Below are 25394 nucleotides of genomic sequence, written 5' to 3' on the forward strand. Positions count from 1 at the left end.
AGTACTGCTGACTCAGGAGAACTAAAGCTCTCCACAGCAGTCAACAACAGCAGCGCATCAATATCATCTCATGAGAAAATCCAGAGACAGAACAGTTTATGCTTATAACTTCGTCTGCTGCAACCCAAAGCAATGCGACATCTTCCATTTATCTGAAGTGTAACTGAATCTCAAACACACTTCTTGAGAGGAACGTGTGAAGAACAGAACCCACCCCAAAAACAGTACAGCTTATTTGTTAACTGTAACAACGATTAAAACTTAGATCACTCAAAACATACCACAGTTCAGACAATTAACATCTGTACTAAGAAATGCAGTGTACACAAACAACCATTGATTAAAAGAGAAATATAAAGTAGAAAGAGAATGGTAGAACTGAATTTTTCATCTCATAAGTTCATCTCGTAAGTTTTTGCTCAACTTCATAAATCCCAAGCTTTTCTATTTAAACACTTGCTATTATGAAAGCTAAGATGGATTTGCTAACTAGAACAAATTCTGGAATATTACTTTAAGGCAATCATTACAATTGTTCATGGCTTCCTTCTAAATTAAAATACTCTCTTATTAAGCACATAGGCCTAACACAAAAAGCGACTTTAGATCTTTCTCTGCCTCTTCTTTGGTTCTGCAAATGCAACAAACTGATGTATGATATACTTTGCAGCTAAGAATTCCAAGAAGTTTAAAGCAGTTTCTAAGCATACAGTACCTTTCACATCCTCCTTTGGTTAAAGATATAAAATACAGTATGACTGGATATATGACAAATATCCTATATGTAGAGCTTACATTTACAAAAACTAAATAAAAATGGCCAAATAGTGAGATATTTCTTTTTCTCAGAAGGTGATGAAAAAATGCAGGGAAAACAGATGGCAAATTAAGAAAAAATAATAACAATAATAATAATAATAATGAATATATATATATATATATATATAGGCTGTATTGTTCCTTTCTTTCTAGGTTTTAAGTTATAAAGAAAAACATGCAGCTTTTTGACCATTTAAAAGATTATAATTTACAGCTAATAGCAGATAGAGGCAATTATTTCAATGGAAATAGAAATAAATCATGTTATTTCTATCAGAAAAATCAATGTGCTTTATTTCCTGAACAAAAATAGAACACTGATTGGAGAAACTCTATAGCAACAGTGAATCCAACTCTGCAGTACCCTGCTCAGGCAAAACTTCTCATTGCTCCTGGTGGCTGTGCAAGGGTTACAAACGGAAAGCAGGATTACTTTGGCTTATGGTCTGGAACACAAGGAAGGATGGGTGAGAAAAAACATCCTAAAGCTGATCTGCCCTGTGTACGTGCATGAGGACAGCCTGTTGGTTTTACATCTTATATTCTTAGCAATATTCTCATATTAGACTTCTATCAGTTCTCTGCTTATGTAAGAAATTTCTTTGAATGTAAGTCCAGTGTTAACATCTCTTCCACGTCAAAAAGGAAGAACCAGCTTTCAGCATAAAACTCAATTATATGAAGCAGACAGCAAGCATCAGGCAAAGACGTACATTTATCCTCTTACTGATGCTGTTTGCACAGCCGAGAGCAGCAGCTGCAGGGCTGGTTCTCCGTGGACCTTTGGAAGCTGAGGAAGGATTTGCTGCACCCCTCCTTGGGCTCCTAGCCTGTACTCAGAGATGACAGATCCGGATGTGCAAATGCCCAAACGAAGGAGCTGTGGCCTACGCAGAACCTGAGCCCTGTCCTTGCTGCCACGACACTGCGAGCACTGAGCAGAGTGCTGGTGTAACCCTGCACTGCTCATGGAGAGCACCCCTACCCCAGCTCTGACAGGATGTGATGGGGAGGAAGGCTCAACCTCTTTGCCCACAGGCTCACGCTGCGTGGCCCTTAGCAGCTACAAGGAAAATACTGCACAGTTCACAGTCTGGCCATAGTTTGCAAGGAACCTAGCTGCTTGAATAATAAAATACACCTCTAATGAGATTTGGACGTATTTGTGAAAAGAAACTTTTCAGAAGTTTAGAGTTTGGACAAATGTTCCCATCATTTCACAGAAAGTTCAAAAGTACAACTTAGATACAAAGACTCGCACCAAATTTCTGACTTGTGCTCTAGAGCAGAACAGCAGCAAACCATATTGGCTGAAAGCCCTGAAGAACCTACAAATCACTCATGCAACAGTGTACTTTTGTCAAACCTCACCCTCATTTTGGCTGAGAGATTGGCCTGGATTTGCATTTTGCTTGCACACTACTCTACTTTTTGTTTTGTTTTCATTCTGAGGAAGAAAACCTAAAGCAAACATTGGCAAAGCCATAAATTTGCAAAAAAACCCCAAAACACCCAAACACCACTCCCACCCCTCAGGTCAGGAAGCAGCAAAAGCAGCCCATAACTAACACAGAACTTCACAAGTAAGAATGTTCTCAGTCCTGCCTGGCCTGTTTGCCTACAAGTGCCACGTTATTTGTGCTTGGAGGCTGAAAGTTTAATCTGGGGCTGCCTACAAGTGAAATGACAGCTGGACTTTGCGATGTACGTTCACTTATATGAACTGAGATCATACGTTTCCTTCACTGCTCACCACTAGTGAAACTGTTCTAAAATAGACAATGAAAATGAAAGCAACTAATCTTCATTATAGAAAGAGACGAGGTCAGTGAAATTCAGTCAAATTTTTCTGGTAAAAAACGTGTCTTTTTTTCCTCATTTCCTTTTACCCCCAACGAGTTCACAACTAATGAAATACAGTCAGCGATGTACACACTGCTCTCTTCTGTTATCATAATCAATAAGAACAATTTAGAGCAGTGGTAACCTCTCCATGCATACTCCCACTGTCCCATGGGATCAATATAATTCAGTATCACAGCTGGCTGGTGAAAAATAATGAGATTATGATAACAAAAAGAGAAGCTTTTCAAATTTTTTTTTCCTGGTATATGCCAAAACATTACACCTTTCAGCCTGCTTCTGAAGAACAAAACAAATATTTAAGAACATCATATTTTGTATACAAATACATGTAAAGTATATAAAGTAGTTTATATATCTACATCTGCAGCAATTCCTTGTAAATTATTTAATTCTTCATGAACACAGTATTTATTTCCCTTAAAAAATGACTGTAAGATTTGACATCTTCATACTTAGAAAGGAGCTATACATATTTTAAAATGTATCAATTTTCCCAAATGTTTTCCATGAAGAGAACTGCCATTTGCAAAAGTCTTGGTTTTGTTTGATAGCAGTACGTGTGTATTCATGGCTAAAATTCATTTAAGGGTGTGCAGCAGATTAAAATGCATACACCTATGTTAAAAAAAGCAAAATTCTCCTAGTAGTCTCTATAGTTCTATAGCATGCTTCCTGAAACCGAAACCAGGATCTAAGCTCCTGCCTTCTTTCCTGCTACTCCTGGAGCCCATAGTGAGCAATGGCAAGAAGCTATGCATCTCCAGTCCTTCAACTCTATTTCCAGTGAGCACCACTTGCTATCCAGTTGTCAACAGTGGCGGCAAAGACTCCTGTGGCTGCAATCAAGTACCTCAACAGGCCATCTGGCTTTTGTAGCTACTCTTCTGGAAGCACAGAATCAAGTAAGGTCTATGTTAAAAGCAGTTATGAAACACAGTATCAGCTCAATCCAAACTATGAGCCATTGAGCACTGCTTATGAAGTAGTTGAGGGGATGCTGGAAGATGTATACATTTACAAAGGGAATGAAGATCATTATCACTTCTACAGTATGTACAGGAAGGCTCACATTTCACCTACAATACTGCTAACAGTTACGCTTTCATCAGCTCACTAGTTTAATAGATGGATTATATGTGAATCTTACCTGGGAGGAAATGAGATGTCCAGTTCATACAATCTGTCCTTAAAGACTGACAGCTCTCTGTCGAATTCTAAAAGCTATAAAAGATAGAAACAAATGCATTCCCTCTTTAATGTTGAACTGAAGCAATTTAAAAACATGACATTATATAAAACATCATAAACAGAGATTGATTATACAGCCTGAGCTGTGTTCCTCAGATAACAGTTTCCAAAACTTAATGCAAAACACTGAATTCTGTTCTGATATATAGAAAGTTAATTGAGAAAAGCGTACAGAACATCCATCCCAGCGAAATGCACAACACTGGCTCTTTACATCAGTGTCTTATACGTGCACTTAGCATGTTAAGATGGCAAATTAGAAAAAAAATATATTAGCAATCTTTTCAGAGATAAACCAGGCTAGCATTAAAAGCGTACAGCAAACTGATATGCTAATCAGCCCACAAAAATGCCAGCAGGAGTATCACGTTACTTTATATTATCTTTAGCTCAGATAAGAAGGTACAACAAACACAAGGATGTGCAAATCACTCTTCCTAAGCAAAGACAAGCAGCATTTTTGTACACTAATTTTGGGTGGTGCACATCAGATAGCAGAAAAAAAGGAGATGTGACAACAGGTAAAATGCGCTCCCAGAAAGCAGGCAAGATGCAGAGCTGGAAGCAGATATTGAACAGACATGTTCATAAGCCTAGAGTTAATATCCCACGTAAATATTAATCCTTGCCAAATCTGTTCTCCCTTGACCACAGAGAAAATAAACATCTGTAGTCTTTTGTTCATAAACACGAACCCACTCATAACAAGTCAATGATAACAGTCTGTGCTAAACCATTAACTGTTCTGATGAACACAAGCGACCTTATTTCAGAACCACGGCTGGTGTGAAGCCTGACGTCCAAGCAAATAAGAGAGTCAAAAAACAAAAAGCTCATAATCTGCAGCATTGCTGGCCGTTGTTCCAAGTGTCACTTTCTATTTTGACAAGCATGTCATCAAAACAGTATCCTGTATGAAGGGGTGTGTTTGTCCACTGTTCATTAATCACGTCCCATCTCACAGCTGTGCTGATACCGTTGTATGAATAGCAGAGGTTCCCAAAGAAATTAGATTGTGTCCCTCTTTCCCCTCTGCCACCTCATAAATCATTCCTGAAATGTGCAATTAGCAGCTACTTGTACACATTAATTATCTGTGGGAAGGGCAGCTACCTGAACCACCTGCAGTGCTGATTAGCTACTCACCATGGCCCACCCGTGTTCTTCCATTTCTAGTTGCTGTATTGCTTTACGTACACACTTCTGCACGTGGGTACAAAACAATGGGCAGCTTCCCCTATTTCAGTGCATCTGACACTAAAACCTGAGACGGAATGCTGGCAAAGACTTTGAATACAAATAACTGCAACTAATTTGTATATATTTTGACACCTATCAAATGCAACTATTTAAAAGTTTGAATAAATACTACAAAATACCTGGAAACCTGCATCTCATGTACCTGTCTATCTAGTAACATGTTCAACCCCAAAAAGGTGGGATTCAGCCATTTCTTTACAATGTAATCTCAACACATTTCAGGAAAAAATGATTCCTCATGCATGCTTCCAGATTGCAATCCTTTATTTAATCCGAACAGATAGATGTGTAGCCACTACATATTAACAGCTGTTCTTACAGCCAGCTTGTATGTACATCTTTTTTCTATTCTACATCTCCCCACTTGTTTAATTATCTGCCCAACATGAACCTGGCATAGGGAAAAAAAAAAAAAAAAAAAAAAAAAAAAAAAAAAAAAATCTACCATCCACTAAAAACTTACTTGAAGCACGTGGCCATTAAAGTAATACAAATACATTTTTCCTGCTCCTTCCAAATAAAACAATCAGAGAAGAAGGTGGAAGCACCAGAAAAAAAAAGGCTATTTCTGAAGTGTGAAAACAGCAAGAACTGAATAAAAGAACAATGACACATAGAACGCGATCGTATAAATGACATGAGAATTCCAAGATGTTACACACAAGCACTGCCCTCTCATCCCAATTCACACTTTCAAAACTTTAAACATTCATACCGTTTTTGATCTGATTATATTTGCAAATTAAGTGAAGGCCAGCATTCAGAGGACTAAGTGTTCACACACCCCATCCAGAAGCTTCTGATGCGTTTATTTGCTGCAGTCGCTTGTTTAGTTGTGCTGTGCTACGCAGATGAGCTGCTGACACTGGTGACAGAGTGCACAGGTAACAGGAACAAGACAATATCGTGTGCTGCATTCGTCAGGCCCCCGAGTTTTCCCAGGTAAAAGGAAATAACTGAAGCAGGAATGACAAAGCCAAAAACTCACGATGATGTAGCTGAGTGTCCAAACCCAACTGGGAGCCCAGAAGCACATGAACAGGGAAAGCTGTCCTTTGCTGGCAGTGCATCCTCACGTGTAAAACGACACGTATTTTGAATAGAGTGAACTATTTGAACAATGTTTTGTTTCTTGCTATATTTGAATCATTACTTAATTTCAACAAAGCATTTATTCTGTCCTAGACATTAAGTGGTAAGTTACAGTATCTGTTACCATGTGTACAAACGTGCCCACAGATCACATGATTATTCTCATGAAGGAAGTGGCAAGTTCCTCACATGTTCAGGATACTACAATGAGAAATCATGTAAGAGTTCTTCTTTGTTTACCTGGTACCACCACAGACTGCAGGGGAAGCTAGGGCAAGAAGCGAGGAAAATTTGAGTTGTGCATTTTGAGAAAACTCACATTCATTTTCCAGTAGATGGGCATGCTCCGACTATCACTTTTTGGTATTTGCACCTAGGTTCTCATTCAAGTCTGTGATCTCAAAATGAAAGATCACTGGTGAAAACAACAAGTAGGTCTTATCACAATTACAGAAGCTACTCTCCTTTCAACCCAACCTGGTAGGAGAAATAATGGGACTTGACACAGGAACCATCTCACATTTGCTTTATGGCAGCTATGTGGATGTCTGGAGCCCCTGAGCACTACAGATAATTTATGAAAATATACACAACCTGGTACTGAAAAGCAGTCAGAATTTCACAGGGCAGCATCTTTATTTTTGAAGCATATGCCACCATCTTTTAAAAAACTACCCCAAGCATATTCTATTAATGGATATTTACAGCACAAACTTCTCGCCTATTTACATACTGTACACTGCTCAGCACTGTGAATATTATTGCTGCAACAGGAGTATGTCAGTTCACACTAAACGATTTAGAAATGACAAAGAAATTCAGTTTAAAGCCAAAAATCAATATATTGTTCCATTTAATTTACTCATTCCAAGATCATCTTTGAGAAGCAAACCTTGAACATTCCCCATGATATTCTGGGATAATTTGAGCAATTACACAGAAATTTTGAAGAGCTGTGACTGGAAGTTAATTCCAGAAATATGTCACAAACAATTCAGAAGACTTTTTTTTCCCCCTCCTAAAAAAGCAATTTCACCAATGTACCTGTATATAGAGTATATCAAGGATCACATAAGGGCTGCTTCAAGCACTGAGTTGCTGATACTATGTTGTGAGGCTATAATGAAATGGAAAGTACAGCAATAACAGCAGGGTGACAAGTCTTTGCAGCAAAAGCCCAAATGCAGCAGCTGAGGACACAGAAACAGAGAAAGAAATTTTGCTTACCTTTGGAAGACCTCAGTTTGGCAGTGACCTCCAGTAAGATACCCTGACCTCCACTGCCAGCCCTTAAATGAGGTCTGGCAGGGGTGGATTCTGGCTCCAGCCCTTCCAGTCACTCAGCAGCATAGCATGCACCTGAGCTCCCCTGGGCTGGCCCTGCTCCATCACTGCTTCAGGCCATGACTTTGCATTTCTGCTACATATGCAAATGTCCTTGGTCTACAATCTGCAGTGACTATTGCCTGCAACTTTCCCAAATGAGAATGCCATCCATACATGTAAGCAATAAGACCATTGACAGCTTGTACTCTGTGAGACAGAGACCTGGGTGAATACAGCCATGCAGTGGGATTATGAATGCACACAGAATGCACCCATTGGTCTGCAACTGAGAAAAAAATCGCAGGGCAGAATATTATTTAAAAGACAGATTAAATTTATTGATGCGATTTTGCAGTTTGAAGTTATATACTTCTGTTCTGTATGCTTCATAAGCCAAATCCTTCAGATAGCTTCTATACGCAAGCTCCTGCTGACTCAAATAGGAAATAACTTGCTAGACTTGCTATCAGTGAAGTTCTTTGCACAGAATTACCCAATGACTGCAATTGCACCGAAGAGTATTTGCTATTTTGTAGAGGAGAATTAGCAACCCTTATAGCTGTTGCCTGTAACAGCTGCAGTGAGTAACACTGTGCTGTTTTTAGTCTGCTTGTAAAGACTGCTGAAGAGTTCTGTTCTTTCCCTCCCTTCTTCTTGTCAACTAGCACTATCATGGAACATTCACTTACTTCCTGGAGCCCACAGTCTTGGGCCCTAATTGCTGGGCTGTGTGTGGGAAGCAGCGTGAAGATAACATTTATCTGCAACACTAAATTTGGATATTATTCTGCTCTACAATAACCAAAGGATTATAGCGGACTTTAGCTGGTGTAGAAATCTAAGTAATTTTGCTTGCTTCAATTTAAAACAACACAGCACTCAGGAAAGGTCAACGTCCATCGGTGCACTGCAGTGGGCCACCTTGGCTAAAACCACACAAGTATGAACCCTTTAAGGCAGGGCATCTTAATTCAGTCATTGGAGTAGAACAATAGCAATTACTCATCAAGACCTACAGACCAAAGTCAGAGCGTTGTTAGATCAGAAGGTGATATTAGCAGCATTTATCAAACCCATCTGCAGGGCTCACCAGAGAATTCACAGCTGTGAAAGGAAAATGAAGTTTTAGACCAAGAAAAGGAGACGAGCATACAGAAATGGCCTCAGAGAATTAAAATACATGGGCACAAGTCACTGTAAACTCCATCACCAGTCTTGTAGAGAGCCCTCTTCTTTTGAAAGACTCTGGAAATGCAATAACTTAATTTGGCTTTCCAGTTGAGAAAAATATTTAAAGCCTGATTCAGCAATAGACTGATTTACAAACAAGGATCTGGGAAATACAGATCCCTCCCACCTATCTAAGACAACGTTACATACAACTCTGCTCTGGTCTGACTTTAAGCTGCCCTTAAAATCAGGGTCCCACAGGGTCTGGCAGCGGTGGCTGCTGTCACACTGCTGTGCACTGGCCCCATCCTGCTGGGGAGCTGCAGGGCCCGGCAGTGCCTTCTCCACATGGTGCTCAATGCTGGGCTGGGCACTGCACTCTGCAGGGGATGTGCCTGGAATGAGGGGCTGCAGTGAGTGGAAAAGGCTCTGAAACAACCAGTTCCATTAGTCCATGCCATGCAGTATTTCTCTCTCTGCAGGACATTTAGTGACCTGCTGGTCCTGTGACCGACACATGCATTGACACTGATCTGGACAGTGCCATCAACCTTTTCTGATGATGTACGCCTTCAACTCCCCAGTGATATACTTCCATTCTTCTAACTCACCTGTGTGGAGACCCTGGGTCTAACCACTCTGGCTTCAGGCTGAAACAACCAACTTCAAGGGCAGTCTCCTGCCACTGCCATCAGAGACAAGCAGCTGAGGCCAAGTCTTACTGGGGGATATTTTTGTTGTTTTAACAAAACTAATTCAGAACCATGTTATTCAGGCAATTGGTTCTCAATGAGGAGACTGCAGCTATGTCCATGCAAAGAAGGAACCAGCTGGTTCAGAAGCTGCAGCACTTCATATGGCTGGCTGCAAAATCACTGTGCAGCATTCACCCTGTGAGCCTTCTACTGTTGACAGTACTGCCATCCACAGCCCAGGGGCTCCTGTCCCACCCAGTATGTGGTGTGCTCACTGAGCCTCCTTTGCATCCTGAGGAAAAGCCCTGGCACATGAAGCTCTGCGTGGTCGCTCGCTGCCTGCAGACTCTGTAACTCCATCATAAAAGGCCAGGACTCCATCATATCAGGCATGACTTGCCCTTGGTGAAGCCACGTTGGTTACCATCAATCATCCAGTCTATTTTCCATCTGCCTTAGTAGGGTCTTCAGGTGGATCTGCTCCATGATCTTGCCAGGCAGAGAAGTGAGACTGACTGGCTTGTGGTTCCCTGGATCTTTTTTTCCCTTCTTGAAAATGGGGGTGGTTTTCCCTTTTCCAAACAGTGGGAACTCCACCAGACTGCCATAACATTCCAAATATATGAATAGTGGCTTGGCAACCTCATCTGCCAGTTCCCTCAGAACCCATGGATGGATCTCATTGGTCCCATGGACTTAAGAGGAGGTTGGTGTCCCTGCCTGTGGCAGGGGGATTGGACCTCGGTGATCATCAGGGTCCCTTCCAACCCAAACCATTCTATGATTCTATGACTTGTGTATTGTCAGGTTCTTCAGGTGGTCTCAAAGCTGATCTTAACTTGCAGCAGGCAATCTACTTTCTCCAAGCTCTCACCACTGCTTTCTGCAAATTGGGTGGTGCAGCTAGAGCCCCCATCAGTGAACACCAAGGCGAAGAAGTAACTGAGCACCTCAGCTTTCTCTGTATCCCTCATGACCAGGTCTTCAGCTTCCTTCTGGAGAGAGCCCACACCCTCCCTAACCTTTTTATCCCTGATATACCAGTAGAATTTCTTCTCATTCCCCTTTATGTCCCTGTCTAGATTTAATTCGGTCTGGGTTTTATCTTTTCTAACCCAATCCCTGGCTGCTCAGGCAACTTCTTTACAATCCTCCCAGGTAACCTGTTCCTGCCTCCACTCCCTTCAGACTCTTTTCAAGCTTAAATAAGTCCAGGAGCTCCTTGCTGATCCACAGAGGACTCCTGGCATTCTTGCCTGCCTTCTTTTTTCCCAGGATGCACTGCTTCTGGGCTCGAAGGAGATGGTTCTTGAACACCAACCAGCTTTCTTCAGCCCCTCTTTCCCCCAAGGCTTTCTCCCATGTCACCCTGCCAAGCAGCTCTCTCAAGAGCTCAAAGTCTGCTCTCCTGAAATCCAGAATAGCAAGCCTGCTGCACACCCTCTCTGACATCCTAAGGATTTTGAACTCCACCATTCTGTGGTCACTGCAGCCAAGGCTGCCCTTGAGCTTCACATTACTCACCAGCTCCTCCTCACTCGTGAGGACAAGGTCCAGCACAGCACCTTTCCTCATGAGTTTCATTACTACTTGGGAGAGGAAGTTATCACCAACACATTCCAGGAACCCCTCCGACTTCTGGTGCACTGTTGTGTTGTCTCTCCAATAGGTACCAGGATGGTTGAAGTCCCCCATGAGAACCATGTTTGGTAAATGTGAAGCTGCTCCTATCTGTTTGTAAAGGGTCTCATCCACTTGGACTTCTTGATCAGGCAGCCTATAGCAGATCCCCACTACAATGTCACCTTCCCCTGCCTTCCCTTTAACCTTAACCCATAAGCTGTCAGCAACTCATCCATCCCATGGACTCCAGGTGGTCACTGATGTAGAGGAAACACCCTCTCCCTTTATCCCCTGCCCGTCTTTCCTAAAGAGTTTATCCCCATCTATTACTACGTTCCAGTCATGAGAATCATCCCACCATGTCTCAGTGATGCCAGTGACATCACAGCCCCATAGGTACACACAAGCCCGCAACTCAGAGAATCACAGAATGGCTTGGGTTGGAAGGGACCTCGAGGATCACCAACTTCCAACCCCGTGCTGCAGGCAGGGCTGCCATCCTCCATATCTACTACCAGACCAGGCTGCCCAGAGCCCCATCCAACCTGGCCTTGAACACCTCCAGGGATGGATGGGGCATCACAGCCTCTCTGGGCAGCTGCTCCAGCACCTCACCATTCTCTTGGTAAAGAACTTGGTAAAGAGCTCCTCCTGTTTGTTTTCCATGCTCCTTGCACTGGTGTTAAGGCACTTAATGGGAGTTGGGCTCCCATTGAGGCTGATTTACCAATTAAAGTTCCCTTATCCTGTACTGCCTTACTGGCCTGTGATCCTACTCCAGGCCCAGGCCACCTATTACCACTGTCAGCCTCAAGTGTAATGGTTTGAGGATCCCCTCCTCCAGCAACTCTAGTTTAAAGCCCTCCTGATTAAATTGGAAAGGCTTGCTGCCAAAGATGGTCTTCCGCTTGTCTGACAGATCAACCCCATCCTATCCTGAGAAGAGCAGAATTCTCAAAATTAGTTCCATGACATAAGTAGCCAAAGCCCTGCTCACAATACCACTCCCTTAGCCATTTGTTGCTTTTCTTAATTCTGTCAGTCCTTTTCCTCCCCACTCCCCTAATGTGGAGGATTGATGAGAAGACCAGCTGTGCTCCCAAGTTCTTCACCGCTGCTCCCAGCTCCTTGTAGTTCCTCTTGATATTCTTCAGGCTTCTGACAGCTGTGCCACTGGTGCCTATACGAAACAACAGCAGTGGGATAGCAGTCTGTGGGACATGCAAGGTCTGGCAGCCTCTGTCATGTCCTTGATGCAGGCCCCTGACAAGCAGCAGACTTCTCTAGATAGCGGTCTGGGGTGACAAATGGATGCCTTTGCATGCCTCAGAAGGGAATCACCAAAATCACCTGTCACTTCTTCTAAGTTGCAGCAGTTGTTATGCAATGAGGAGCAGGTCTGGCTGCCTTATTCAGATCAGATGATTTACCTGCTATTGTTTCTTCTTCATTCTTAGCCTGGAGAACCAGGCAGAGTCACCTCAGGCTTTGAGACAGACTTTTTCCTCTTGTTAGTCTTTCTCCTGGCAATTTACCATTTCTCATCACTGTTTCTTTCCCCTCCAACTGGATATGCCAGTGGGGGAGTTTGGGGATGTTCAGCCCCGGTCTGTGGATTCAACGCAGGCTGCAAGTAAGTCTGGCTGACTCCCTCTATCTCTGCTTCCCTGACAGCACACAGCTTTTTGACTGTCTTCTGCAGGTCAGTCAGCTGTTGTAGGAGGTCCTCCACCTGAGCACATCTAACACAGGTGAGTTTGCCACTCACCTCTGCTCCAGAAGAAAGGTCCAAACACTTCCAGACCACGGTCTGCACAGGTGCTTCTTCCTTTAGAAGCTCTGTCTGAGTGCAGACACTGGTCATGACCAGGTTAGGTGGTGGGTTCCCCTAGCCAGTCAAGCCAGCACATTCAGTCTGACTTGTGTGTGTAGTCTGCATTTACATGTATGTTCGTTAGTAAGAAGAATTTACGGATGTCATTCCGTCTCTGCGGTGTATCCAATTTGTGCATCAACTAAGCACTACCTTGAGCAAATGCAATTATAAGCATGGGAATACTGTTTTTTGACTACAGGAGGAGAGCATTATTTTTATGAAAATCAGGCATCTCAGATGACTTAACTAAAAGACACAGTTTCAGGACGCATAGGATTTCTTTATGATCAGACCTAGGGAACAACGATCCTAAGCAATCAATTTCCTTCCTTTATCCTAATTTGCCCTTATACATCATATTCAGGATTTTATCTGGACAGGGGCTGGTTGGCTCAGTGGATAAACCTCTGCCTTTTCACCTCTGGGATCATGGTTCAAGTCAAACCCTGATGAAATGCACTTGATCGTCCTAATCTAGTTCTTAGTGGACAGTATTCCCATTATCTTTAAAAGGGTCAGAGCCAAGGCCATTGGGAAGAGTGCATTGTGCTATATCTTGTCTGCTGATTAATACATTTTCAGTGATGCCAGATCCTTAACCTTCACGAGCACACATATTCTCACAAAAAGCTTAATAAAGGTCCCTCATGGACTAACCTTTTGTTCTCAATGCCCATATCCTTTCAGATCTCTCAAGAACATTAAAATAAAAAACACAAAGAAATTACTCATCATCTAAAAGAATGTTTGCCTCAAACGTTTGCAAAAACACCCCTAAGCTAATTAGCATAATAACAGATCACTTTAAATCATTACTTGGCATAGGGAGAACAAGACCTTTATAACTCAATCCATTTTTATAGCACGTTGCAATTTTCTTCCTATATTGTATCATATAGTCAAAACCAAACAGACACACAGAATAAAAGGGGTCTACCCTCAAAGACTGATTATGTTCAGAACACAGACATTGAATAAAGATGTACTCATCACAGAAATTTACTCTCCAGGATTACTGAAGGATATCTGTCCAACAATAACAACATGAAACCCTTTGTTTTTTTTCTTTTTTTTTTTTCATCATAACAACAAATAAGGTAAGAAATGAAACCACTTCCATATATGTAGTCTGGAGATCACTGCGCTTTCCTGCACAGTTATCCTGAATCTATGATTCTATGATTCTAATCTGTTATGGAAATAATGTTGATAAGAACAGCAGTGTCTCCTGACCTACCTAGCTACTCAGGAGATACAGAACCATGGGCAGCTTCAGACTAACTTCTTGCACCTCCAGGTAGCAGAGGCAGGGAAGCAGCCGGCACAAAGGACTGCTAAGGCAGGCATCCCTGTCAGAGCTGAAGCCATCAGCAGAGAACGGGCCACCAGCCCAGGAGCAAGAAGGAAGCAGGAATATCAGTGTAAGCACAGTTACGTAATTAACCACCAGGTTCCATGAACATCATCAGACAAAGCAGACTGTGACTTTAGTAGAAATAACAGCTGGTCCAACTCTTGAGAAAATAAATTAATTGATCAATTTCACTGCAAAGTAATGATCAAAATCTCAAGGAAAATATGTTAGTTTCCATCTAGATTGATTCTTTAATATGTTTAATATGAAACACATGAATGTATATTTCATTCTCATTTCTGATTGTGGTTAAAGATTATAAAATGATTCCTAATGATTTAATCATTCTCCTGCAGCCATTAAGAGGTTTTAAGCTCTCACTCAGTATTTATTTAACTGACTACTGAAGACACAGCATTCAACTCACAGAATCACAGAATTGCAGTGGATGGAAGAGACCTCAAGAAATCACCGAGTACAACTCCCTGCCAAAGCAGATACACCACAACAGGCCACACAGGTAGGCATCGAGCCAGGTCCTGAATATCTCCATACAAAGAGACTCTACAAGCTCTCTGGGCAATCTGTTTCAGTGCTCTGTCACCCTTACCATAAAGAAGTTCTTCCACATGTTTGTACAGAACTTCCTATGTTCAAGTTTTAGGCCACTGCTCCTCGTCCTGTCGCTGCACACCGCCGATAAGAGCCCGGCCCTATCCAACTGCCTCCCACCTTTAGGTATTTATAAACATTTTTCAGACTGCCCCTCAGTCTTCTTATCCCCAGGCTGAACAGACCAAGGTTACTCAGACTTTCCAAATATGGGAGATGCTCCAGGCCCTTCACCATCTTTGTGACCCCTCCGCTGGACTGCTTCTAGGAGATCCCTGTCTTTTTTGAACTGGGGAGCTCAGAACTGGACACAGCATTCTAAATGTGGCCTCACCAGGGCAGAGTAGAGAAGGACTGCTTCTCTTAACCTACTGGTACAACATTCTTTTTAGCCCACCCCAGGATCCCATTGGCTTTCTTGGCCACAAGGGCACACTGCTGGCTCATGCCAACCGGTCGCCCACCAAAACACCCAGCGCCTTCTCCACAAAGCCCTTCTCCAGTCGGTCACCCCCTGACCTGTAAAAGAGCTCACGGTTCTTCTGTAAGAACAGCAACACAATTATCATTCTTTTTTGATTACTCCTGCCTTGATTTTCTTTAGAATATTTTGAAATTAATAGGTAATGCCCAAGTACAACATTTTTTGAAAACAAAAGAAAAAAAAATAGCTATAGCTTGATTTATAATCAATAATTAAGGAATCTGAAAAAAAAAATATGATAATAGTGTAGATTTATTTGAGAATTCCCTGCATGTTGCTACTTTCCTGGAACCATCAATATGACAACTTCATTCAATTAAGAGCTGACAAATCAAAACTACACTCGAGTTTTAAGTGAGTGACATTCTGGTGGGTTAGCATAAGGCCAGAGACAGTGAAAAGCCCTGCAGAACCACTCGGGATGTCTATGCAGAAAGGCATTCCCCACGTCCTCTCATGTGTGGGAGCTCCTCATGCTCCTCGGGGGTGAGGAATGTGAGCACAGAAAAGGTGTGGCATGGATGTGGGCACTGCTCCCAGCCGGGATCTGCTGCCTCTTGAAAGGGACAAGCCATCAGGCCAGGTCAGCTAAGACTAATTTCTCTGCCCACAACTCATGGGCGTTCTTTTCTGAAATAAAATGATACCGAATGGTCACTGTGCTTTGAGGTAATGAATACAAATATTCGCTAAGATAACTTTGGAATAACCTACAGATATGTCTGGAAAAATCAGACCTCATAGATGACTGCATGAGTTTCGAACAGAATTTCTGTTGAACAGATAATTTGTATCTATACCAGATTTTTCATAAAAATATTCATTTTCGTAACTACAACTTAAGATTCTTTTTGTCGATTACAATGTAAAAAAGAAGGAATAACTGTGTATGGACAATGATGAAGTAGCCTGTTGATAATAAATATTTGCCAGCTCTTGTCACATCTCTAAACATTCCACTGTTACTGAAGAGACACCACACTGATAGAAAAAATAAAAAAAAATCAGAAAAATCAATGGGTTTTGAGCTAAAGCAGTTGCTAAACACACAGAAAACATCTTTATCCAACAGCCATAGTGCTGTGAAAATTCCCAAGCCTTGCATTGGTACAGCTAAGGAAAATTTAATCTTCCCAAATACTCATCAGGGCACTCCATCCTGCAGACCTGACAGCCCCACTTATAATTAATTATACAATTTCGATGGGAATATCGACTAAACAAAGCTATAAATCATAGAAAAAGTCAATAGGCATGGACACATTCAATCATGTCCCGACCAATGATTACTACTCTTAAAATACAATAATTATTTTCAGGAGCCAGCTTGAATTAAATTTCTGTCAGGCTGGTACAAGACCGGCGGTTGATGAAGGATGCGATGGATTTTTTGGGTTGAATTCGGCACAGAGACATTTATCCTTTTAGATAGGTAGTTTGTTTTTAGTGATCATGGTGCTGTGTGTTTAACTAGACCATGAAGATTAGATTATCTCCAATGGCTCATTATATCGTTTATCTTTTCCTTCCATGTTTGATCTGGAAGATTTCCCCCTTCTTGATGCACAAATGAAATGACTGCTGATTTAGAAAGGGAATGTGCCTAAGTGGGATTCTGCTTATGCCTTTCTACACTGCGTTCACGTATGTAAAGCCAACCAGCTTTATCTGAAATGCCACTGAGGATATGGCAAATGGCAGCAACACGAACAGTTCTGCTCAGCTTCAAAAATGTACTGGGTAAAAAAAAAAATTAAAATCAAAATTACAGACATTTTGAATTATTTAAAGAAATCTAAAAGATAATAATAGTAAAAAATACAGAGAAAAAAAAATATTTATCTATGGTTTATAGATTAGTGTTACTTTGTTACTTTTAGTGTTACTAAAAGCTACTTTGTCACTAAAAAAACCCAATTGCTACGTATTTCCCAATGATGTTTTCACCTTCTAATAGTTCTAAAACTACAGCAGTAGTTTTCTAGCAGTTCTAAAACTACAAGAAAAAAAAAAGAGAGAGGGAAAGAAACCAACAAAGTTTTCTCACAGTAGCTGTGTTTTTAAGATTTCCTGCCTATACAGATATCTTCTGTGGTGATTATATGCCACAGCTGAAAGATGGGCCTTAGGTGGGGACAGCAGCCCCAATAAGTAGGATGGATGCTAACAAGTGCTTAAATACGGAACACCATTTTCTTAACAAGTCAGTCTCATCCAACTGCTCTGACTCCAAGGAATGAGTGAGATCTTAGATTTTCATATGGGATTAACCATCTAGGTGTAAGTCAACTTTCAATCAGAGAGGGTGAGTAAAAGGGCTTCAGCTGTCTTCCTTGCCCTGTATCTCTGCAGACAGCCCTCCGAACAACCTGCTTCTCTATGAGCAGCAAAAAGATACATTGCAGGTAGAAGAAGAGAGAGAAGGGAGAGTCAGGAGTGCTGCGTACGTCCCTTTCCTACACAAAACACAGCAACACACCATGTCAGCGTGCACACTGTGACCTGGTACAGGCTGGCAAACACCAGAGGTGGGGAATCCTCCATGGAGCTGAGACACAAAAGCCTAATCTTGTGTCTTCTTTCATTTTGATGTGTGGAAGGAAGATAAAATTCAGGCACCCCAGGAAAGGATTGGGAAGCTTGGCTAACTTGTCAGCTAGCACAAATTGCTTTGATACACACAGTCTCCACAAAACACTGAGTTGTCTGAAGGTTTTGCTTGTTTTGTATTGCCTGCCCTTCTGGAGTAGCTCAGAATATTCAACATGTGAATGCCACTACTTTCTGCACATACAGGCAGACCTAGATATGAAAAAAAGAGCTTAATTCTTGAATCAGTGAAGGTGGGACAGTTTGCACAAGCAGAGTGCCAGGCCAACAAAATCTACAATAAGGCTCCATGTGCAGCCTGTACATTCCTGATCAGCATGCTGTCTGTGCTTAACATTCTGTGTTTTCTATTCTGGACGTTTCATGTTTCTCCTTTACATACATAAACCCCTAGGAACCTTTGATGAAATTGCGAATACTACAAGCAGCTGTATAGAGATTTTCCAAAGTGAAGTGGCTACATTGAAAGTAAAATAACCTCAAAGATTATAAAAAAACATTATTTGCAGAAAGAACGCAGTCCTCATTACACATCAAAAGGTTTGTGCTCCCTGTCTGCTTCCCCTTCTTAAGCCCCATATAACTGCCTCAACAGTGCTGATCTGCCGCAGGGTCTGAGCCTTCTGTTCCATTTTTTCACACATTCCATCACTCCTTCATATACTCATTCCGTACACTCAGAAGACACAGGTATTTTCATTAAAGGTTTTTCGTAAGTTTTCGGGAAATGCACAGTGAAGAATCAGTAAAGAAACCGTATATCTGAAGAAATACGAAATAGAAGATAGATACAACATGGGAACCAGCATGAATTTCACTGAAGTATTTTTTTCTATGGAAAAGAAGGTAAACAAACAGATACCAAAGTTAAGAAGCTGTACTGTGGAAGAAAGTTGGAGCAGTGACCAAGCCGGATGAATGATCTCTTCTCATTCTGTAGACAGGAGGACTAACAAGGTAAGGGTTGGTAAGAGTTGATAGAAACGCAATTTTTACGTGAGTTTCCAACTTATTCCTTCAACAGTAATGAACTTACCGCAGTGCCATTGTTATCTCTAAAAACATCTTGATTAAAATAGTCAAACAGCTTCTTTTCTAATTGTAGCATAACCTAAAAAAAATAGAGGAGAAAGGTCAGAAAAACTCAGGGACCCTTTTGGATACACGCAGCCCTTAATACAGCGCCTTTGAGTGCCTAGAGCTGCTTGTCAGCTTGCCCATTTAGTTGACTGGCAATCAGTTAGAAAAATCCAATTAACTGAGCATTAGGTGTGACAATACGTATCCCTCCCCTCCCTTTAAATTAACAGTTTGAAACAACTATATTCGTGCTCTGCAGAAAAGAAAGTGAACATTCAACAACGCTTCTATTTACCCAGGAGGTACAGAGGGCATTATGTTGTTTACCTTTCGGTCATTATCGGATTCACGAAATATTAGCTTGACTACTTCATTTGTGTCAGCTGCCCGGACAGTCTGCATTGTAGCCTTCGCACATAGCGTCTAACAAGAAACACAGAGGGAGAAAGGGGAGCTCATTTAAATGAAAGGTAAGGCCGTATCTTGCTGAATTTGATCAATCTATGTATCTTCAAGGGCAGACCCAACACCCATCCGAAAGTATGTTTTGCCGCAGGTCAGCAGACGAAGTACTGCTAATTTAACTGATTTTCATTTACGATGGGTTTAAAACAAAAAACGGATATACTGTTTGGAGAGAGAGAGAGGCAATCCAAGACAGTATCAATGAAATTAAACATACTCATCTGGCTTACTGCTGCGCACACAGCTTCTGTCACAGGTCTGACACTGCATCACACGTGACTTGTGAACATTCTCAAAAGCCATTTCCTACAGCCAGTGACTCTACGGTACTATTTGTTTATGTACCATATTTTTAAAAGCTGATGAGTACCTTGGCACTACAGTTCCTGCAGCTTAACTCATTGGCCAAAACGTCTGCACTGTGAATGAGTGCCCCAAGAATAATTTAAAGATCTCAGGAACATTTAACAATCTGACAGTAACTTTCAAAGTTCATTCTGGATAGCACATGCACCATTGTTTTAAATAAGAGTATTTAGGTATTTTGATGACTGTGTGTCTAACACGTACTGTCGGTTAACACTTCCTTAGACTCGGGGTTTGAATCCCAGAGGCATCAGGCCCTGGCTCCTGTGTGACTGGCCAAGCTGTGGTCCAGCTGTAATGGCAAGGAAAGGGGACCAGAGGGCTGGCTGCCTGTGGGGTGTGCTCTGCTCTGCTGTGACAGGTGAAAGCCTGGAACCTCAGCAAAGTAATTAGGCGTGTATTTAACTTAAAAACACACTTTAGATTCATAGAACCCATATTTTTATAATGGTGTTAAGTGCTTTAAAATGCAGAGAGAGACTATATCATAACTACGGGGTACGCAGGCTTCATTACATGAAGTTATCCAGCATGGGCAATGCTATCAGATGGTGTGTGGTGCTTCTCTGACCCGTTTGTCTGGGCTGCTGGGAAGCTCAAGGCAGAAGACAAAAGGGGAGTTGTGTACATCTAATTGTTACTCAATGACAGACAGAAAATGGCCAAGGTGGGCACTTACTCGTGGGAAGCAGCCTGGTTTCCCTTGCCATAGTCTAGCCTCCAGCAGCTCACAGTATCTATGCACAGGATAAGGACACTGGTAAAGATGATCTTTCTGAATAAAGGATCATTTTGATAGAAGTTCTTACCAAGAGTGCACTCAAGAATTCAGTCAATGAGGAAACAGGTGCCTTTCCTACTCTGCCTCTTTCATTCTTCGTAATAATGGTCAGAGAACAGACTGTTATTTTGCAAAATATTCACTTATAAAATCAATGCGATTTCTTTTAATGGGAAATTTCACATCCCACCACACACTTCTTTCTTACAAAAATATAAATACATACATTGTGATTCATTATTCCAAGCACAGTATTCATCAGACATCATATCTTGCTTACAGCAACAGCTTACTTCCCAGTTCCCTATTAAGACTTTATTTGAAAGAGATGTCAGGCACATATTTTTTAAAAAGTCCATATGCTTCCAAGCAATCCAGATCTCAGCTCAGGTTTCCAGTGATAAGAGTGGAAACCGAATGAAAACCTTCTCATTTAGGAAAAAAAAAGAAAAAAAAAAGAAAAAAAAGTCATCAGAATGATCCTGTATAAAGGGGCCTACGTGTTTTCACAGTACAAACAAAAAGGAAAAGTGGAGTGATTTCATTTTCAAAGGACAGTAACCTGGGTGTGATTCAGTAAGGATGAAATACACCTATCAGTTCTTTAACTCAGCTCTGCAAACTGAACCAGCGCTGACCCCACCTCACCGAACACAGCCCGTCCTCGCATACAAGGCTGCTCGCGCTTGTTTCCCTCCCAGACAGGCACTCTGTGGACACGAACATCCAGCTCCAACTCCTATCACCCCAGATCTGCCGTGCCCACGTGCCCAGGCAGCCTACAGATGCGCGGCAAACGGCATCTTTCACTGGCGGACAGCGCGTGCGTCCCCTGAGCAAAGCCTTCCGCGCGCGGCAGAGCCCGCAGCGCTTCTGGACGGGGCCGGAGGAGAGCACGGGGCCGGCAGCACGCCGCAAGCAGCCGCACCGCCCCGCGCTGCTCCTCGTGCACCGCCGCGCTCTTCCTTCGCATCGCCGCCGTTTTTACCTTCGGCCCCGCTCTCTCCGCTTCTACACGTAATTAATGTTTTGCCATCTGCGTCCGCAGGCGGCTCCCGATGAGGTAATCCAGCAGCGAGCCATTCCCAACGCGCAGGCCCTTCGATACCGCCATTGAAATGCAGAGCACAGATTAGCTAATCGGGTCAAGACTAAAAAAATAGCGCTTTGGGCTCATGTGTCACAAATCAGTCTGGTCGCCTTTAAACAGCGCACCAGATTAGAACAAGCACCCGAACAAACCAAAGCGGAAAACCCGCCGCTCTCTAAAGCCGGTTTCTAAAGCCCTAACAAATCGCTCCATCTTTCACTCATTTAAACTTTCCAAATGAGGGTCAATACGGTCCCCGAGCATCCAAATGCTAATGCGCTTAAGTGCCCTTAAGCAGCTTTCCAGAGTGAATGGGCCAAAGAAGGGCTCGAAAAGACAAGGCAGAGTTACTGTCACTGTCAAAAAGTCATTGTAGCCACCCCCGGAGTGGTTGCAATTCAAGAAATTCATGATTTCTGTCTCTTAAAGGCATCTGCTTGAGAACATTTTTTTTCTGAGCTGCTTTATCTCACAACTTCAGGCTTGCTCGAAAAGAAAAAAAAAAAACAACAAACCCGCGATCGACTCTTGAGAACCAATAAAGAGAAAGGACCCACATATCTCATTGCTTTCAAATTTCACATGCACAAAAAGTTACCTTATTCCCGGACAAAAAGTGATTGGGCAAAGGTTCATTTCTTATACAAGCCGGAGCATTCCTTTTTTCCTCCTCCTTTCAGTTTCTACAAAGTCGTAGTCACCCAAGCAGAAAACTCGGGGGAACATGCGCCTTTTGAGACAAGGCTACTTATGAAGGGACGTTTTGTTGCCGGTAAAGAAAACCAAAATGCGATGAAAACACGGAGTTTCTTTTTTGGGTGTTCCTTCAAAGGTGCTCTTTTGCAAAGTTAGAATACAGGGAAATCAGACATCAAAACCCCTCTACGCGAGCGATCTTTTTTTTCTTTCTTTTAAATCATTATTATTTTTTTAAAACAAAATCTGGAGAAAGAGGTGCCCGCGCTCAGCTCTGCTTCGCAGACACAGCCGGCTCTGCCCACAGCTCTCACTGTGCCGAGGTCTGACAGCATTTTAAAAATAATCCTCGGCAATAATTGGTTTGCCTCGAGCTGTAAAACACAGCCATCCCACTTCTGATAACTGCCTTAGAACATAACCAATGTGTACAATCAGAAAAAGTCAGGAAGGAAGGGTTTTAGTGCTGACAGCAACTAATCTACAATTCTGTCTAAATTCTGCAGCCTGTTACAGTATAAGCCTTCAGCATCTACTGCTGCATTCACACACCACGTGAAAATGTTCAAGGCTGTATTTCTGCATATTTACATTTTCAAGAGATAAAGACATTAAAGCACAATTAAATACACTACACGTACGCACACTATTCTGTTATTCATCGCTTATGATGCAACTGCATTTTACATTGTGTGAGCACGGAGCGCTGAGCAGCTGTGAAGCACAGCGCTGCTCCCGCGAGCTGCGCAGTGCTGAGAAGGGCAGCTGACGTCCCACCCCGCAGCCCTGCTGTCCCAGGTCCGCCTCTTGCGCACCTGTAACCACACCAGAAACAGAAAAGGAGGCATCCAAGCACATTCTGACCTCACCTTCACAATTGCCTTTGCCTCCTGAATCTAGAGATGCGTGCTGTTTTTCCTGACGGCATGAACACTCTTCCAGAACTTATTACTTTGAAGTCTTATTAAAAAGTAGAACGTACGTTTTTCCTGTGTAACAAAGAAGTTCAGCAATTGTCACAGTCGCAATTTCTAGTAAGCTACGTGGCTCAACAAGTCTTTCTTGCTAAAAAGTAACAAGAGAGAAGAGCGGTCTGAAGGCCGAACTGAGCCTGTTAAGTCCTGAACACAAGAGAACCAAATCCAGAACATCTAAAATACCCTGGGCACTCTGGCAAGATGGAAAAGACAGAGGAAAATGTATCATCTATTACAAAAGTGAAATGCTGCTGAAAAAGTAACATCAACCTGGTACTTATTAAATTAGGATAATCAAATGCTTTTTTAATTATTATCTGGATGCAAACTATATTTGAAACAAACACTGAGGTAAAAGACGCACAACTTCTGTAACAACAGGAACATCTGTCTATCTGGGCTCCTCCTCCTCCGGGGAGGGTGGATGAGATTTCTGGGGTATTGGAAATACGCCCCGGAAATTTTGTGAAGTAAATTCATCAGGTCATGTGGTTATAGTTAAAAAAGAGAATGACAACTTCCAGGTGTTAAATATGCCTTTCTCAGTCAATGGAAGATATGGAGTCTGCTGCAGGACAGTTATCGCTGTACTCTTTGAACTGCCTTTGGAGACCTGCTGCAGGACACTCCAGAACCACACAGAGGCCCTCACCCACAGCCTGCAGTAAGAAGGGCAATTACACAGCTAAATTCACTGGTGCACAATGATAAAATCCCATTTAAGTGAACTGACAGTTGTTTCTATGAGAAAAAAACATCCCTTCGACTGTAGTTTTACTCGTGTTAATACGAACTATACAGAAATATCAACAGCGTCTCAAAGTTTCTACGCTTTTTACATGGATAAGCTTCCAGGAGCAGAAATTTTACTCAGCACTGAGACACACATTTGCTGAATAAAGGACAGATACGAAGAAGTATTAATGAGAAGCAACATGAAGTACTAACGTGCAAGTGGCTCTCTGTGAACAGCGGCACTGCAGTGAGCTGTGCTCAGGGCCGCAGGCGCGGCGGAGGCAGCAGGTGGGATGGGGCACGAGAGCTTCCTGCACTGCTGCACCTCCTGTGTCCATAAAACAAACCGTCACTAGGAATGACCGGCACTTCTTTGGGCTCTATTTGAAACTAGCTGCCTGGAGATCATAATTACATGCATCTTCTTGTCCAAAACTTCAGATAATTCATGACAATGGTATCAAAGTGTAATAGTAGGCAATGCGAGCCCATTTCCATTAGTTTTCAAGACACTGCACTGGACAGACTGAGAGGCCTCAGCTAGCAGCACACCTCTGCCCAGCTGTGCACGTGGCCGTGTGCTCAGCAGGGTGACTGTGCCCCACGTCCACTGCCAGCCCCGCGTCCTGTGCCCACCACCAGCACCGCCAGCTCCGTGCCCCACGCTCACCACGCTGCCTGTGCCCCGCTTCCTGCAGCTCTGCTCTGTGCATGCAGTTGGTGGCAATGATGCCTCTTTAAAATTCATCAGAGGAGAATCTGAGCTCAGGACAAAAGCCTCTGCTGCTATGACTCTTAGAGATTGCTCTTCATCCTCAAGATGACTCTTAGACATCTTGAAGGAAGAGCTGAGCACCCAACTGCATGCCATTAAAGCTCTGTCCCAGAGACAGGATCACCTTCCGGCATCTTTTTCACCCAGGACATACACTTCTGACTGCTTTTGAGGGAAATACCTCTTGGCATCTGCAGCACGGCTAGCAGTAACACAGTTCAGTTTGTTAGATACTTACCATAATCCAACCTGACTACCTATATACACTGCTAGATTTATAAACCACTGGTGTTGAAATCTCACTTGCCTCGTTTTGGTTATGAACTCTCCTAACGTCGTTTTGTTCTGACACGAGGCAGTCTGTTCAGCTAGGTGCTACTCTGTACTGTGTACT

At 42.5% G+C, this 25394-nt stretch overlaps 1 protein-coding gene across 2 annotated transcripts in view; it reads right to left on the reverse strand.

Moving 5' to 3' along the window:
* INPP5A (inositol polyphosphate-5-phosphatase A) overlaps positions 1-25394 on the reverse strand; it is a 210240-nt gene that overhangs the window by 19693 nt on the left and 165153 nt on the right. For both annotated transcript variants that reach the window (XM_052677065.1, XM_052677064.1), the window contains 3 exons: positions 19443-19538; positions 19072-19146; positions 3833-3906 (listed from right to left, as the gene is read on the reverse strand). In XM_052677065.1, coding sequence (XP_052533025.1) covers positions 3833-3906; positions 19072-19146; positions 19443-19538 — 245 coding nt within the window. The remainder of the gene's footprint in view (positions 1-3832; positions 3907-19071; positions 19147-19442; positions 19539-25394) is intronic.

This window comes from Tympanuchus pallidicinctus, unplaced genomic scaffold (genome assembly GCF_026119805.1).
Source record: "Tympanuchus pallidicinctus isolate F22 unplaced genomic scaffold, pur_lepc_1.0 scaffold16, whole genome shotgun sequence".
Classification (NCBI taxonomy): domain Eukaryota; kingdom Metazoa; phylum Chordata; class Aves; order Galliformes; family Phasianidae; genus Tympanuchus; species Tympanuchus pallidicinctus.